The following is an 18,833-nucleotide window of genomic DNA, read 5'->3' on the forward strand; positions in this document are numbered from 1 at the left end:
GATCAACATTTCAAATGGGTTGGTTTTTAACTTTTTGTCCCTAGAAATCGAACTTATGTCTAGCGAGACATAAGTTCTTTAAAGGTGCGGAATATAACTTATTGGATATTATGATGAGAAAACATAAATTTATACCATGCAAAAAAGTTAATTACCTTGAGGAGTAAAAATTAAAGACCAGCACAAAAAGGGACAAAAGTATAAATGAGAATTTTATTCTGATAATCGATTTTGAAAACCCTAATAGTAAACACTTTATAATTATTAGTGTATAAGAAAAAACAAATGCATCTTCACCTCCCTATTTAACTATGGTAAATGACACTCCACGTTTTAGAAGTCGGATATCTATCAAAAACAGTCTCTATCTTCACAAGATAGAGGTATGACTATGTACACATCACCCTCCTCAAACCTCACTTGTGAGATTACTAATTTGGGCAGTATAACTAATGACAGCCCAATAAACAAAGAATCTCATATATGAAAGGTACAGAAAAGAGCCACACACAGCCACACACCAAGATGGTGTGTTGTATACAGCTTACCCTGACTCAATCATCAATCATTAAGTGAGACTACAAATTAGGGCAGTATAACTAATGGTAGCCCGATAAACAAAGCATCTCACATGTATGAAAGGTACATAAAAGAGCCATACACCAAGAGGGTATAATGTATACAGGCTACCCTAACTCAATCATCAAGCATCAAGTGAGATTACAAATTAGGACAGTATAACTAATGACAGCCTGGTAAACAAAGCATCTCGCACGCACAACAGGTATAGAAAAGAGCCACACACCAAGGGGGGGGGGGGGGTGCTATATACAGTCTACCCTGACTCAAGCATCAAACATCAATGGATGATTCCATGACTCTAACCCGACCTATAAATCATACGAAAACAACTTTAACGTTGCTACAAAGTTTCCTTTCGGGCAGTATAACTAACATCATAAAAATTCACAGCTGTTCATAGTTGGTGTCTTTTCACAAGATGGTACTTTCTCTGAACTTAAAACTACATGGATCATAAACTGACACTAATTCTGCCAGCTTTCGAAACTACAAAGAATTGTTGAGCATATCTCAGTTGAGAGAAGAGCAACCTAAGGGACATTAGGTGGAAGCTTGTTAGCCAAGTAGAGAGCAAGTTTCTCTCTTTGAATTGAAGCAGATTTATCGGTAGAATCACCAACTTGTTGCCCATAATCAGGATCATGATGATGAGTAACCGGCACTTCATCTTGAACTCCATCGTTTAAATCGATGAGAATGTTGTGCAGCATGCAGCATACAAGAATAATCCTTGGTAACTTTTGTTTATCGGGCCTCCACATTACTCCTTGAATGATCTTCCATTTATCTTTCAACCTGGCCAAAGCCCTCTGTGCCACCTTCCTCGTTGCAAAATGACGCTTGTTGTAATCGGCTTGGTGATCAGAAAGTCCACGTCCTGTATAAGGAGTAAGAAGCCATGGCAAAAGGGGAAAACCCGAGTCACCAACAATATATTCTCTTAGTTCTGTGTCGTTTGAGAGGTTAAATTTCTTTCCACTTAGCCTCTTTCCTTCTTCAGCTAGTTCGAAGAACCTTGAGCTTTTGAGCACCTCAGAGTCACTTAGACTTCCAGGCCAGCCAGCTAAAATATCTAGGAATCTCATATCAGGGTCGACGATTGCTTGCAAAATCATACTGTGATTCTTTTCCAAATCAGACCAGACTTTACTTGATGGATCAGCTGTAGAGAGGCAAAACATGATATGTGTGGTGTCAATGGCACCACAACAATTGGGAAGGCCTCGGATGTTCTCAAATTTTGACTTGATGTCTTTCATGTCATCTTGGTTTGAAGGCCAATGGATATGGTGAAGGCCTCTTTCTTCCATGGCTTCCACAAATCGCCAAGTTATCTGAGAGACAGTCGACTGGTGTATTCCAAGAGACTCACCAACAACTGATAGTGAATCGCCTGAACTCAGCCTTCTCAAAGCAACAGCAACTCGGTCATCTAGAGACAAGAACTTACCGCTGAGATCAGTTATGTTCGTTGGTTTAGACATCATATCTTCCTTCACAAGTGAACAGATGTAGTTGAATGTCTTCCTTGAAAGTTTGAACAGAGATTCAAATGTAACTGAATTTCCTTCCTCTACTGAAGTCCCTGAGAAGCAACAAACAAAAAGAAGTCAAATTTCATGGCCGCAAATTTACAAAAACATTAAGTTCGGCCTTTTAACTGATGAATATCATCTCAGGCACAAAAAAAGACCCTTTCTCCCTCAGACCTAGTACTAACTAGAAATGGAACTTGCAAGAAAGAGGTCATAGTTGCAAGCTTTTGTTTCAAAACTGTCTTGTCAACAATGATGAGAATTCTCTTCAATCATGTTCGATATCATCTATTAAAAGCGCAGAAGCTTAGGAGCTACATATATACATAACCATCATTTCACCACTACTAAAAATATCCTGAAGCACTTCTGTGTACATGTATCCAGTCTCTCCCTAAAAAATTGAATGTTTGGTCATATGCATTCTTCGGCTATCGAAGGCAAATCAGCTCATCAGTTTAGCTCCTAAAGCTAGATTAAAACAGTCAAAAGAAAAGCACTACTCCATTAGGCTAGGCTGCAACAGTCTTAGACACTGCTGCATAAAATTAGCTCAATTTGCCTAGCCTTAATACCAAAGTCTTCACCGGAAAATTTCATCCCAATAGCTGAACCAACCAATCCTTACAGAGTTCTAGTCAGTGCTAATATTATTTTTTTTTAGTGTGTGTGTGTGGGGGGGGGGGGGGGTCACAGCTGACTAGAACAATAAAAGAATCGTTTGGTTCAGCTCTTGGGGTGCAATTTCAGGAAAAAGACTTGAGGCAATGGAACGGGAGCTCCAATATGAATTATACTCGGAAGTCCTAAAAGTCACCAATGCCTTTGTTCCATCCTTCAGTTACCTTCCTTTTGTCTCTTTTCCATTGCTTCATCCCTAGTAACTCTGTACTCTTTTCTTCATAAATCTTCACTCATCAACATTATTGTTGCAGAATCAATGACCATAAGCACTATTACTGCTTCTTCAATAACAGAGTCTAGCAGAAATATCTAAAGCAAGCACATATACGCAGAAAGGAATCTGCTTGGAAGCCCATAGTCAAGCTTTATTTAGCTATTACAGAGAGCTAGAGCATAGCATCCATCAATAAGACCTAGCAGTCAATTTACTGGGTGAAAATCAGGGGCGACCTGGGGTTCAAATTCCAGCAGAGACAAAAAAAATATGAAATGATTTCTTCCCATCAGCCTAAACCTTGATAAACAGAGTTACCTTGGTACCTGCATTGGTGGCAGATAGCAGATACCCAGTGGAATAGTCGAGGCGTGCACAAGTTGGCTCTGCACCACCGTTGAAAAATATAGAAGGAAAGAAAATGGTCAAAATTGTCCCAGTACTTGAGCAGCTTTTCCCTCCGTTAAACATTTGAGTCTAATGAAGCTCCAACCTGAAGTATAAGGGGGGGTAGTTTCTTTTATGATGCCAGAAACCGTATAGTCTCTGGAGCCAACCCTTTGGGCCAAGTGCAGCCTTCCAAACTCAGGGGAAAATGGGTTCATCCCTCTACTCTACTCCACTTAAATACTAAACTTAGTTCGCTTGGCACAGCTTTGAACTTATGACGTAAGACACAAGTCCCTCAACCTTTGTCAGTTGAGCTAACCCTTGGGTTTAACAGAAGGTAGTTTAAAACCACAGCAAAAATAGAGGGGCAAATTTAGACCTTTATCCTTGAAGTATTTTGACACATGGAGTTCACTCATTCCATGTTGGAGCTACACTAATTGTAAGGGTAAGTACAAGACGATTTTCTAACGGTGAGGGTATGAATGGACCCAAATTAGAACAAAGGGTAACATTGACCAATTTCGGATAGTATAGGAGCAAACTTGGACCTTTTAAAGGGAGATAGAACATAGAACTAAAGAGATTAAAACAAACAAAAAAAAGCACTTCTGAATTAGTATTCCTCGTGAGGAGATAGAAATAGAGAGAGCAACAGAACACTTCAAACATATCTCTAAGCATAGCTGATGACTTCAAAGTTTTCACTTTACTTACCTGTAAAGCCTAAACGTACACAGTTTGATCCTTATCCTCAATTGCTTTTCTTTGCTATAGACTAGAATTACGCATTCATCTGTCAGCGCGGTTTGGTGATGGGAAAGACAAAAGACTCATTCAATTTTCAGTCAGAAGCATGTTCAATGGTAAAGTCACCAGATAAGTCCTACCAGCCTATTACTTAGACAGGTTAAGAACATTCGAACTTTAATCAACCATTGCAGGATATTTGGTCAGTTGACCTGTCCTTCGTTCGTTTTCATCAATAGATATGGTTCAGGCGTAACAAGACAAGAGAAGCTACTCCGCATACAATACCGATATGTTCCCTCCTCATTTTGATCTAAATTTCCCATTAATCTTTCAAGGAAAACGGGAACTATTTCATTCTTAAAGCTTCTCAAGTGAGTGGTATGCTGCAAACTTAATAATTCTACATTTGGTATCAGGATATGATGCATTCCTTTCTACAAAAGCCCGAATAAGCAAATAACAACAGAGAATAAGCTAAGATGTAGAAATTGTATTAGCCCCAACAAATTTTAGGAAAGCTAAACGATTGGAAGGGAATGCAAAGTTATTAGGAGTTTAGTGAATTGTACCTAATGGAAAAGACCAAAAGCAAACATCTACTAGTGAATGATTCTCAACTATGATAATGCACACTGAGCATGTAAATCTTTACAGTTGATTAGTAAGTATGTCATTGGGAAAAAGTAAAACTCGCACAACCAAGTACACTGAACTTTCATCCTCAGCTATTCATCATAAAAGATAAACTCTTGTCCGTTTGCTCTTTGTTTTTTCATTGCTTCAAGTTCCTCCCTTTTGGTGGCTAATCTCGTTATAGGAGTATTCAATGTGTCACAGATAAATCCAGGATTCAGAAACCAATAATTTCAACCTCTCATCTTTTACCATTCGAAAAAATCTCATGCATCTATTAGTACAATGGGGAAAAAAGGGGGAAAAATACCCATGCACTTAAGAAACTGTAAGAGAATGTAGCAAATACAAGACTCTTTGAAACAATAAATTGGAACAAGTATAGCCAACATCCAACACTCTATTGTATACCAAAATAAATAAATAAAATATCATTTATGATAGTTTTAAGTTTTTAGATGAAGGATCACCCAACAGGGAGATCTTGGATTCAAGTTCAGAGGTAAATGTGGCATATAATCAATGGTTTCAACTGAACGCAATGTCTTTGAACCCATACTCTCAACAAATATTTGATTTTGAAAAAATGTAATAGGTTCTACAGTAAGAACCTAAGGGTTGAATCCATCAACTCTAATCTCGTATCTTTCTATGTTTGAGTTTCATTGCCACCACTCATCTATTTTAACGTGTTTAACCCAAAAACACTAATCAGGCTCGCATGTAAGGAGACGTATTTTGGACCTGGATAAATAAAGAAAAATGTATTCCTTCCCCTGACATAAGACGGTCACACAATCCATCACACTCCTCATTTCTTCTGTTTTCTCGGATAAATGAGAGATTTCCGTACTAGTTATTTTCATGGTTCAAGGAAAGAAAAAGCAAAAAAAAAATGTAAAGTGAGCAGAAACCAATTCAACATAACATCAAAGTTTCACCAAAGGGCTGGCCTAGTGTATCCCATGAGGTCACAGTTTTAAATCCTGGATGCAGAAACACTAAGGAATCATTTGGTAGGATGTATTAGAGAAACTAATACATGTATTAGCCGTGGTAATATGATTTTCAACCTATGTATAACTAATACATGAATAAGCATGGTTAAAGACATAACTATTCTTAATACACCAAACCAAACGGTGGTGATAAGAAATAATCTCAGCATTCAGCATTACTAATACATCCTATACAACACCAAACAACGGGTGATTTGGTTTGGTAGGATTTTTTAGCCATGTACAAATCATGGTATTAGTAATACAAGGGCTATTACTACATGGATAAGCATGGTTAAAGACAAAACTACCCTTAATACACCAAACCAAATAGATAACAAAATCTCAGCATAACTATTCTCAACACTACTAATACACCCTATTCAGTACTATTCTTGTACACTCTAACAAACGACCCCCGAGTGATTTCTTCCATCTATCCAAACCTCGAGGCAAAACCACTAAGTGATATCTTCCATCTACAATCTATCCAAACCTCCATAGACAGAGTTACCCAATAACTATGTTATTTGAGATGTAGCTGCACCGAACACCACGATTATCGAAAAAAATAACTCAAAGTTGACCCAAAATTCCAAATTTTCCTTTTAAGAGACGACAAACACAACCCACAACAAACACAACAAAAATGCAGCATCAAACATAAAACATGAAGCAGAATTCACAAATCAAGAAAGTACAACATGAAAATTTGTTACCAGAAATCCTTTTGGAGAATTCGACCCACCAATCTGAAGGACAAACTTGAGATAACGAAGAATGTAAAGGGGTATATTGGTCAACATCTTTTTCCACCTTCTTCTTCCTCTTTAACCCCCTTATAGGTCCCATTGAAAAAACTCAAAACCCAGTTGATTCAAAACCAAAAAAGAAAAAAAAAATCCCTGCAGAACCGTAAACTCCACAAGAAAAGATTTTGAGAAAATGGGTATGCTTAAATGAAGGAATACTAACAGATTATGCTATTTATAGAAAGCTATAATCAAGAAAAAAAACAACGAAAAAGAAGGTGACGCTGATAAAGAGAGCAGAGTGGAGAAGAGAAGAGAAAGAGGAAGGGACAAAATGGGCCAATTGTAAAAAAAATTGCTTCTGGTTTTAAAGAAGCATGCAGTAATATATAGTCGTTTGTATTAAGTGCTTTTTTTTATTTTTTTATTTATATATAATCTGAGAAAATATTGTAATATCAGATTTAAAAATGAGGAGTTAAGTTCGAGGTTGGAGTAGGGAGAAGGTATATAGTTTGTTTTAAATGGTTTTTTGATTTACTTAAATAAAATTCGAGATAATATTGTGATATTGGATCCGAAAATACTAAAATCAGGAGTTAAGTTCGAGGTTGGAGTAAGGAGAAGGTATATAGTTTGTTTTAAATGGTTTTTTGATTTACTTAAATAAAATTCGAGATAATATTGTGATATTGGATCCGAAAATACTAAAATCAGGGGTTAAGTTCGAGGTTGGAGTAGGAAATCGAGGTATATAGTTTGTTTTAAGTGGTTTTTTGATTTATTTATATATAATCTGAGAAAATATTATGATAGCGGACTCGAAATTACTATAATCAGGTGTTAACTTCGAGATTGGAGTAAGGAGTCGAGGTATATAGTTTGTTTTAAGTGATTTTTTGATTTATTTAAATATAATCTGAGAAAATATTATGATATCAGAATCGAAAATACTATAATTAGGAGTTAAGTTTGGAGTAGGGAGTCAAGGTATATATTTGTTTTAAGTGGTTTTATGATTTACTTAGATATAATTTAAAAAAATATTGTGATATCGAACTCGAAAATACTATAATTTGGAGTTAAGTTCGAGGTTGGAGTAGGGAGATGAGGTATATAGTTTGTTTTAAGTGGTTTTTTGATTTATTTGGATATAATCTGAGAAAATATTGTGATATCGGACCTAAAATACTATAAGCAGGAGTTACATTCGAGGTTGGAGTAGAAAATCGAGGTATATAGTTTGTTTTAAGTGATTTTTTGATTTACTTAAATATAATCTGAGAAAAATATTATGATATCGAACCCAAAAATACTATAATCAGGAGTTAAGTTCGAGGCTGCAGGAGGGATCGGAGTCGAGGCTGGGGGTGCAGAATTGGGGATCGGATGTCGTGTTTCAAGTTGAAGTAAGATTTCGAGTTGAGGTTATAAGAGAATTTTAAAAAATATTTTCCTTACTTCATTTAGGAAAATAAGCTCATTCATAAAACATTTAAGTCAATCAAATGAAAAAATTGAGAGAATAAAAAGACATTAATGGTGTAGTTGAACTTTTATGTACTTTTTTTCATGTTGTGTTAAGTATTCATCGGAGGTCTGTATTATCTAGAATCATAACGTATAAGATTCATTAGAGAGAGAAGTATTTTCTATCACGATTTGTTGTATCTGTAATTTGAACATGATACCTCCTATTAAATGTGACAACTTACTTCTATATATCGACAAACATCGAAAATTGTGTTGAAATGAAGTTGTTTAACAGACTATTGCAAGGATATATTTGTATTAAAAAAGTGTTGTGTAATACGTTACAACTAATTCAATTATAATATGTACGTGCATTGCATGTGTTTATCGCATCAATATAAAAGATTGCATACGATAAGAACGAAGTATATGATGTTGCAATTGATGTTACAATATATTTAAAATTATATTTATTTAAATAGAAAAAATATGTGTTCTTATAGTTTTAGTATACTTGTGTTGCACGTGTATGACACGTCAATTAATTAGCACAAAATATATGTATTAAGTACTCATATTAAAGTTTTGACTATCTGAATTCATATTGTATAAAAGTCAAAAAAGCATTTCCTATCACAATTTGCAACACCTATGGTTCCAACATAATACCTCATATCAAATGTGACAAATATAACTTATATATATCGACAAACATCGTACAAGATTGTTTAAAAGTCTATTATAAGGATATATATTTGTATTTTTAAAAATTATTGTATGATATGCTATAACCAATTCAATTATACTAGTTTTATGTGCGTGTACTGCACATATGTGTCGTGTCAATATAAAAATTATGATATCAGACTCAAAAATACTATAATCAGGAGTTAAGTTTGAGGTTGGAGGAAGGAGTCGAGGTTAGGGGTGGGGAACTGGAGATCGGGTGTCGTGTCTCGAGTCGAGGTTGGATTTTGAGTTGAGGTTATCAGAGAGTTTTGAACAATGTTTTCCTTACTTTATTTAGGAAAATAAGCTCATTCGTAAAATATTTAAGCCAATTAAACATGAAAAAAATCGAGAGGATAAAAAGACATTAATGATGCAGTTTAACTTTTGTGTACTTCTTTCATGTTGTGTTAAGTATTTATATCCAAGTTTTAACTTATGTGGATTCTTTAACATATAAGACTCATTAGAGGGAGATTTATCTCCTATCACAATTTTTTGTATTTGTGGTTCGAACATGATACATCCTATTAAATGTGATAGATTACTTTTATATATCGATAAATATCATAAATCATGCTGAAATAAGGTATTTTAACAGATTGTTGAAAAGATATATTTGCATTAAAAGGGTGTTGTGTAATACGCTATAACCAATTCAATTATACTAATTTTGTGTATGTGTATTGCACGTGTGTATTGCGTCAATATAAAAGATTACATACAATAGGAACGAAGTATATGATGTTGCAATTGATGTTACAATATATGTAATATTATATTCATTTAAATAAAAAAAATATATGTTTTTATAATTTTAGTATACGTGTGTTGTACATATATGACACGTCAATTAATTAGCACAAAATATACGTGTCGAGTACTCTTATTAAAGTTTTGACTATCTAAATTCATATTGTATAAAAGTCAAAAAAGCAGTTCCTATCACGATTTGCAACATGTATGGTTCGAACATGATACCTCACATTAAATATGGCAAATAGCTTTTATATATCGACAAGCATCGTAAATTGTGTTGAGACAAGATTGTTTAAAAGTCGATTACAAGGATATATTTGTATTTTTAAAAAGTGTTGTATGATATGCTACAACCAATTCAATTATACTAGTTTTGTGTACTCTAATGCACGCATTTGTCGTGTCAATATTGCATACAATTGAATGAAGTATATAATATTGCAATTGAAGTTGTAATATATGTAATAATATACATTTTAATAGCAAAAATATGTGTTTTATAATTTTAGTATACGTGCGTTGCACATGTATGACATGTTAATTAATTAGCACAAAATATATTTTAAAATAACAATTACCGCTAAAATGAACACAATATTTTCTTAAATGGTGAAAATGAGAGTTATTAACTTTTTTTATAATCTAATAAGTCGCGTTTCAATATTTTATTTTTACTATAGAAGAAGTTTAATTTTCCCGTATTTGAGTTAAGTCTAATTTTAGTCAATTTTAAAATATTAAATACCATGAGTGCTTACATTGTACCATGAGTTAAGTTTAAATTTAGTCAAATTTAAAATACTAAATATTAAAAGTTCTTACATCTTATAAATAAGTAAAGATTTAATAGCTATAATTTTAATTAATTTCAGAATTCTATATATTAGGATGATCCACATTGTGGGATTATACTGGGTTTGTTGTTGTTGTTGTTGTTATATATTAGGATGATAACTGAATGACAATTATTTGAGAAAATTTATAAATGACAATTTTTTCTATGATAGAATTTTTTAATAAAGGGCAAAAAATTCAATTAACATTTCTAATGATCTCGAAAAAGAAAACTCAAATAAGAAAAAAGTCAATAACCAAAATCTTTGTTGATTTCAAAGTCCTTAATAGATGAATTATATTTTAATTAAATTTCTAAAATATTAGGAGTTTTTAAATATAGTTCACCAAAATTTTAGTTGGTTTTAAAGTACATCTATAATATTAGGAAAATAATAAATATAATTTTGTTTGTGGTATAGTCTTTTAACAGATAATAAAAAGCTCAATCAATATTTTTAAGGATGTTAATAAATCGAGAAAAGATTAAAAAAAATCATTTTATCCTCAATATTAATTATTTATTCCTCAAAATTATTATTCAAGACTTAAGACTGTAATAATTAATATGAATATTATGACTAAATACTTATATTAATTTATTTTTCAAAAAAATATACAAAATTTAAAATAAATAAATAAAAATAAACAGTACAAAGTTTAAAATGGATAAGTAAAAATAAACAGACGTAGGGTGAGTACTGTTTTCTTTCTTCCAGCTAATATTGTATCATAGAAATGTATAAATTTTAATCACAATGATTTAAGAAAATACTATATAACTAAAATTCTCTTATTTTCTCCCTTGGTTCTCAAATTCCTAAACTAAACTCTCAAGAAAAGAGAACTTGGACCAAGTGGGACCCCAAGTGATTTTTTCTTATTTGTTTAATATCTCCTTTGAATTTCTATTTATAGTAACTCAATCATCACATTTGTGATTGCATGATATGTAGGGGCACGAAATAATTGTTGCTATTTGTTTAAAAGAAATTCAAAATTTTAATATATACTTTTTGGACAAGACACAACATTCTCTCAAAAATATTTTACTAATATAATTTTGTAACGACCCATTAGGTCGTTTTGAGAACTAGAACTTTTTATTTTATAAAGGACTTACCCCGTAAATTTTTAATGGGTACTTTGGACTAATTGATAACTAAAGTTATTTAATTGAGGGATAACTTTAGATATTTAATTTAATTAGTGGGTTAAATTTATAATTTAATTAATACCCTGTACCACTTATTCCATATTTATTAAAATAAATTAGTAGGATTATAACTTTTAAATACCTAATTAATAAGAAAGGAAAAAAAAAAGAAAAAGAACCTTACCTGCGGCGGAAGAGGGCAAACGGAGAGGAACACCATGTAAGAATACCTTTATTCTTTCATTAAGTACTTAGCATTAAATGATAGTAGGTATATGTGGTTTAAAGAGTTGTAATATATTATAATATATAGATTAGATAGGAAGAATTGACTTGGAAGGTGATAGTGTGTGCAGGTGGTGATTTTAGGATATATATATATAAGCATAAACAGTTATTATACGTTGGTGTGTAAATAATTGGTTCTCAAATTGGTTGAAAATTGTGTCTTTTCAACCTATGGGAGGAGACTAACTTTTAGTATTCATTATTGGTAGTGATGTCAATGAGTGGCATTTGATTTGGTAGTAATTGGAAATTATATACGTAATAGATTTACAATAGGTTCATGTTTGTATGTTATTTTCGTAGTTGCAGTTTCTAGATATGTTTTGAGTTTTGGTTATGGAAATCTCTTGTGCTTATTATATTATATTTTAAGTTTTGAGATATGTAATTAAATATTAGGAGTAGTGCTTATATGAAATCCATCAAAGTTATATTATTTAGAGGAATTACCTCTTAACCCTAGGCTTGAGTTTAGGGAATTGATAATAAAATTGAGTGAGTTGTTGGTTTTAGGTTAAACATATATATATATATATATAGTATGGATATCCACGAACTCGTCTACTTATGAATATTGTATATTTGATAGATTGGAAAAGTCCTGAGGCATTGAAGAAAGGAAAAGCGTTGGTCAATTAGCTTGCTTGATTTTGGTTCTTCAATTGAGGTAGGTTATGGTTTTATTCTATATCATAGATAGACTCTTAATAGTGATTGATATTCATTGAGTAATATGTGTGAAGTTTACTACGCATTTAATTGTTGTGGTTTCGATGGTTGATATGTTGTTGTGATTGATCTAAAATCCCGAGGCCATGAAATCCATAATCTTGAACTTGTCCTATCAAAAATGGTGCCTTGAATAAAGAAGGCTTGATGAAATATTGTTAATAAAGGGGAATGTAATCATAAGAAATGATAAATTAATTATATTTGGATCGGGTGTCACGTTCCGACACGGTATATTTGGATCCGGTGTCACGTTCCGGCACGGTAATATTAAAGGAAAATAAATTAAAATTACTTAATACTACCCAATCTCCAAAAACTCATATTTCAAAAGAGTATGATGAGGAGGCTTGAGTCCTTATGTGTGATCTTGATATTGTTGACTGGTTATGTAATTGTTCATTGGTTGCCACCTGTTAAATGTTGTTGTTGATTTTCCACTATTATTTTATGTATATTAATTTCTATTTTGAGTCGGCCGATGATACCTACTCAGTACAGGACACTGACCCTTACTTGTATCTTTTCTTGTTTTATTTTGTGGAGTGCAGCGAGTGTTCCACAGACTTCGACTCGACCTCAGCTCTAGTCCGTCTCAAGTTCATCGGATTTAAGGGTGAGCTATCCTTCTAGCTCGTGATGGATTCTCTTAGTCATGACATGATGTCCTTAGTGTTCGGACACGAACTATGTCACTTATTTTATTTTAGTGTTTGACATTCTAGACTTAGTATTTAGAATTATATGTCCTTGATGTGATGACTTTCAGATTTTGGGGAACATTATGTAGTAAACTCCTGTGGATTGTTATTTCTTACTTTATAAGTTTGAGCTTCCGCGTTATTATTATACTTTATAAGTTGGGGTTCACATCGTTGGTTCTCCCACCTAGGAGGTTAAGTGTGGTGCCACTCATAGCCCATTTAGGGTTGTGACAAATTCTTTCAATATATATATATATATATATATATACACAAAAGATCATGTGAATTTATTATAGTTAAGTATTTTTTCATTTTCTTGATTCCTAAAAAAACACTTGAAAGATTTAAGAGTTCTTCGAGACTTCTATTTAAGTGATTCGTTGTACTTTTAGAGTAAGACATCATTTTTTCTATTTGGATCAATAATAAGAAGATAATGTCTTTCAAAACGTGTCTTAAATGACTTTTCTTGTGTTTATTATATAATCAGAATGAAAATCTACTTTGAAGATAACGTCTTTCATAAAGTGTCTTACATCAATTTTTCCTATGTTTATTATACTGTCAGAATAAAAATCTTCTCCAAAGAAAACACCTTTTATAACATGTCTTAAATCGTTTTTTCCTGTGTTTATTATATAATTAGAATCAAATTACTTATTAGAAAATTAAAAGTAAATTTCTCAATAAACATTAATGGATAATCTGGTAATGATGATATCTAATCTGCTTATCACTAGTAAAAAATTTATAAAGAAGACTTTCACACTAATCGATGTAGTAGTAGTAGAAGAAGAAAACTAGTGAAGACAAAAATGTAGGTGATTATCCGTTTAAGTCTTAGCGAACAGAATTACTTGATATTCATAGAGAGTGCCATAGTTTTAATTTATGGGTTTTGAATTTTAGAACGACGACTTCAAATGTCAATAATTGAGTTTTAAATTTATTATTTTGTACATTTTAATGAATTTATTAACACAAAGACAGTGTTTGAACAAAAGTTACTGCATTCGACCGAACCCATATCTAAACTTCTACCTCCGCCCTTGCCGGAACCTTGTAAAATTAGTTGAAGTGCATGCAAATTGACCCGAACATGTAAAATTAGTTGAAGTACATGCAAATTGACCCGAACATCATAATTATCAAAAAAGAAATGAAAGGAGAAGGAAAATACACAACTGAGAATCTTGAAAAGACATCAAATGACAATTACAACATGAGCATTACTACAATTGATTGATTCATAATGTAAGTTGTGTAAGCCATACATAAAAATGCATCAAGCGACTTTCATCCTGAGAGTGATAATATAAGGTATAAATCTACTTATAGTATGAAAAAAAGAACACTAAAACCACAATTTCATTTTTTTTCCACAAACACAAACTTCTTCTTTACCTTCCCTTTGGATTGATTAGCTGAGAGAAAACTCCAGATGAAGTTGTTAAATCTGATTCACCATGGCTAACAATGTCAATTTCATCAGCCTCACCCGACTCAAAACGGGGAATTGAGTAAGGTATATCTGGTATGGCATTGCTGGTTTCATCCTCTAAAGATTGTCTGGCAGCAGCTTGCAAGTGAAGAGCATATTCAAGATTCCAAAGAACATCCCCCATCGATGGCCTTTCACAACCATACTCAGCCAAACATTTCTCCGCGGTTTCACCATATTTCCTGAGTGAATCAATGCTCACTTTTCCTACAAGATAAGGATCGATTATCTGCTCCAATTGGCCCTTCTTTTGCCAATGCATTGCCCACTCGGCTATGTTTACTTGTTCTCGTGGGAGGGAAGGATTGATTGCTGACCGAGCACATAGAACTTCCATGAGTACTACTCCAAATGAATAGACATCAGACTTCTCTGTCAGTTGCTGTCTACGATAATACTCTGGATCAAGGTAACCAAAACTTCCCTTCACGGCTGTGCTCACGTGAGTTTGATCCAAAGCGGGGCCAAATTTTGATAAACCAAAATCAGCCACTTTTGCGGTGAGATTCTCATCCAACAAGATGTTGGTAGTCTTGACATCGCGGTGGATGATGCATTCAGCTGCCCCTGTGTGAAGATAATGCAATCCTTTCGCAGCTCCAATGCAAATTTCTAGTCTTTGTTTCCAAGAAAGATGAGGAAAATCTGATCCGTATAAGTGCTTTCTGAGCGGTCCGCCTGCCATGAATTCATATACAAGGATCATCTCATTGAGCTCCTCACAGTAGCCAATTAAAGAAACCAAGTGTCTGTGGCGTAGCTTGGATAGCATCTTGATCTCTGTCCTGAACTCCACGAGTCCTTGTTGAGACTTGCTGTTTCCCCTTTTTACAGCAACCATAACTCCATTTTCCAGCACTCCTCTATAAACTTTTCCAAAACCACCAACACCAATGACCAAGCTCTCGTCAAAGTCCTTTGTAGCTTCACGAATCTCAGAGAAGGCGAAGATGCGCCCCAAGGTCCGCGAAGGTGTTGTTGAAGCAAAACTACCTGCTGAGATTTTGGTTTCTGAAATTCCAATATGATTTGGAAAAGATAACCATGACAAAGATTTTTGCTTCACCATCTTTGGCTTACGGAAACATACGGAACAGAGAAAACAGGACGCTGCGATGAGCAATAAACCTGCCAATCCTCCTAAGGTAGCAAAAACAGCTAGCATTACATGTCTCTTAGTATTTGATCTTTTGGAATTGCTGATATATCCGACAAATTCTCCATCAAGGCTGTTACTGGGATTGCTCATTTTCATTATCTCCAAACCGTTTAGAATCGCATTTGCTGGAGTAGTCCTTAAATTAGAAGGACCAACTTGAACGAAAATTTTATCCGAGCCCGTAGACATATTCACTACAAAATCCACAAAGTAAGCAGCTGACAATGTCATTGTCTTCGTTGTGATATCCAATGATTCCACAGCAGTTTCATTATTGATGTACACATCAAAGATCAAATTGTTAAGAGAAGCACTAACAATGTCACAGAAATGCATCCTAATGAAGTAAGTGAATCCACGTTTGACTTGAAATGTCCATGTAATGTTGAACTTCTGATCTATTACTTTGGCATCTGCCATTTCTTGGGCAGTGGCATAAACCCAATTTGGTGCAATATCAACCGACTCTCCCGCTGGATACTTGACTGATTTCGGATCCTTGGTCACATTCCGAGCACTACCAGGATTAACAAGAAATGTATGATCTGAATTCCACATCCTCCACAAAGTGTCATTTCTTGGTGTCAATCTTGGACCTCCCATATTCACTCTATAAGCTGTCTCTAAGGCAACTGAGGATGGGATAACAAAACCCGGCCCCATCGGAATTGGGACAACACTGAAATCAAACTGACCCTCAGGCATAGAGACCACCTCTATCCCATTGATAAATGCAACTGAACCACTAGCTGGAGTCAATATAAGTACTAAATTACCCGAACTACTCGATCCACCTATTTCAACTACGTATTCCTTCAACAAAGGTTCCCCTTTCCCCAATCTTGAAAAGGAAAACTCATGAAGCAGTGTTACCCCATTTGCCACAACAGAAAAAACAGCTGATTTTAGGTTGTGCTGATTATTCTTAACAGGGTAAAAATGCAACCTTAACCAATGTCTACCAATCTGCTTTGTACTAATAGTATATACTGAACTCTTAGTAAACACTCTAGCAGAATTATGAAGTTCAGACAACAAACCATTTTCACTATTTGAGACAGTGATAAGTGAATTTGTAGACAACCCCACATCAGAATCCCCAAAATCAGGTTCAAAAACCCTTCCATCTTCAACTTGTATAGATTTATTTCCCCCACAGCTAATCAAGAAACAGTCTATTGGGGTAAAAGAAGCAAATCCCAATGATGAATAACTGAGAAAAGACACAATGCTAGCAGAAAACAAGAACAACCCTTTTAAAGAAACCATTTTTATTCAATGATACAACTCAGAAACAGTCTATTGGGTAAAAGAAGCAAATCCCAATGATGAAAAACTGAGAAATCACACAATGCTAGCAGAAAACAAGAACAGCCTTTATAAAGAAAACATTTTATTCAAATATACAAATGAGAAAAGAGTCTACTGGGTAAAAGAAGCAAAACCCAATGATGACAAACTTAGAAAATACACAATGCTAGCAGAAAACAAGAACAACCCTTTTAAAGAAACCATTTTTATTCAAATATAGAACTGAGAAAACAGTCTATTGGGTAAAAGAAGCAAAACCCAATGATGATAAACTGAGAAAATACATAATGCTAGCAGAAAACAAGAACAGCCCTTTTAAAGAACCCATATTTATTCAAAGATACAACTGAGACAACACACAATACTAGCAGAAAACAAGAAAAACCCTTTCCAAGAAACCATTTTTATTCAAAAATACAACATTACAAAACTGAAAACAAAAACCCCATATGAGAAAAACTCATTTTCTTGTCAAATTGGCATACCTGGTGTGTATGAGAGAGAGAAAAAAGAAGTAAAATTTAGGAAAAAGGTGAATGAGAAGTGTGAGTTTGAAGATGGTTTTTTTGTGTTTTCCAAGATTTTGGAACTTTTAGGTCTGTTGGAGTGAGAAGTGTAGTAATGAAATTATTTTGGAAACAAGTTGTGTGATGACATAAAAGTTGGAAGCTTAGGGAATTGAAATAGCTAGCTAACTAACACACCACACAGCCAGTATACAACTGTCACTCTTGTTATATTTTAATAACTGTCTGCCATATCTCTAGATTCATGAGTTGACCAACTTCTTTTCTAATTTTATAATGTACATATCCAAAAAAATAATTTGTCCTTTTTTCATTTTTGGTTGAAAATGAAATTTTATTAATGATAATTTGCACACCTTGTATTTTTGTTGATGTTGATTGAGATATTTATTTAATCTCATCCAATCCTATTTCATGATGAAATAATCTAGCTCGATGCACGAAACATTCGTATACCTACACGATCTAAGAAAGAGTCAAAAGATTCCCACTTTGATGGTAATTTCATGCCTATTTGCTTTTTCATAAAAAATAATCTTCAATATATTACACTTAATCAGCATTTGATAGATTATCTTTTTTGCTTGTTCACTCAAATAAAAAAATGAAAAAAAATAAAATGAGGATGAGGAAATTCCCTTTAAATCATCTTATGTTATGTGGGGCTTCTGCAGGAGAGCACGTGCAAATCACATGCCTAAGTTTTAATCACCTAACTAAGTAATCTAATCACGTGATCCATCCTGTTAAGATCCAGTTTAGCTCTTTTGATTAATAATTAAGTAATATATATTTCTAACTCAAATTAATCAAATCTTTGTTTTTGTCAGTAACACTCTAATGTTCATTACCCAATTAAAAATTTAGTTTTTCCATTCTGAAAAAAAAATAGTACTTTATCTTTCAATTCGAGTAGGGGAAATCATTTAAAAGAAATCACTTTATTATTTGTAGCGGTTCTTAGAATCTTTCTATTCCTGGTTCAAAAAAGAAAAAGGAAAAAGTATATCATAGTGACAGAATAAGCTATCTCATATGCATGGTGAAATAAATAACTTATCTTGGCAATAGTTAATTCGGGAATAACTTGTTCCCAACGAAATGACACCAAGTTACTTGACT

General features: G+C 33.5%; 2 protein-coding genes across 2 annotated transcripts; both read right to left on the minus strand.

The window, feature by feature from the left end:
• Positions 1-875: 875 nt before the first annotated feature.
• LOC129878650 (protein ALP1-like) lies at positions 876-6,918 on the minus strand. Its single transcript, XM_055953474.1, has 2 exons — positions 6,509-6,918; positions 876-2,167 (listed from the first exon to the last, which is right to left on the minus strand). The coding sequence occupies exons 1-2, from the start codon at positions 6,639-6,641 to the stop codon at positions 1,113-1,115; spliced, it is 1,188 nt and encodes a 395-aa protein (XP_055809449.1). The 5' UTR covers positions 6,642-6,918; the 3' UTR covers positions 876-1,112.
• Positions 6,919-14,390: 7,472 nt separating this feature from the next.
• Positions 14,391-17,925, minus strand: LOC129881031 (receptor-like protein kinase THESEUS 1). Its single transcript, XM_055955344.1, has one exon. The coding sequence runs from the start codon at positions 17,140-17,142 to the stop codon at positions 14,614-14,616; it is 2,529 nt and encodes an 842-aa protein (XP_055811319.1). The 5' UTR covers positions 17,143-17,925; the 3' UTR covers positions 14,391-14,613.
• Between the last annotated feature and the right edge of the window lie 908 nt (positions 17,926-18,833).

The sequence above is a fragment of the Solanum dulcamara genome, chromosome 2, assembly GCF_947179165.1.
Source record: "Solanum dulcamara chromosome 2, daSolDulc1.2, whole genome shotgun sequence".
NCBI lineage: Eukaryota > Viridiplantae > Streptophyta > Magnoliopsida > Solanales > Solanaceae > Solanum > Solanum dulcamara.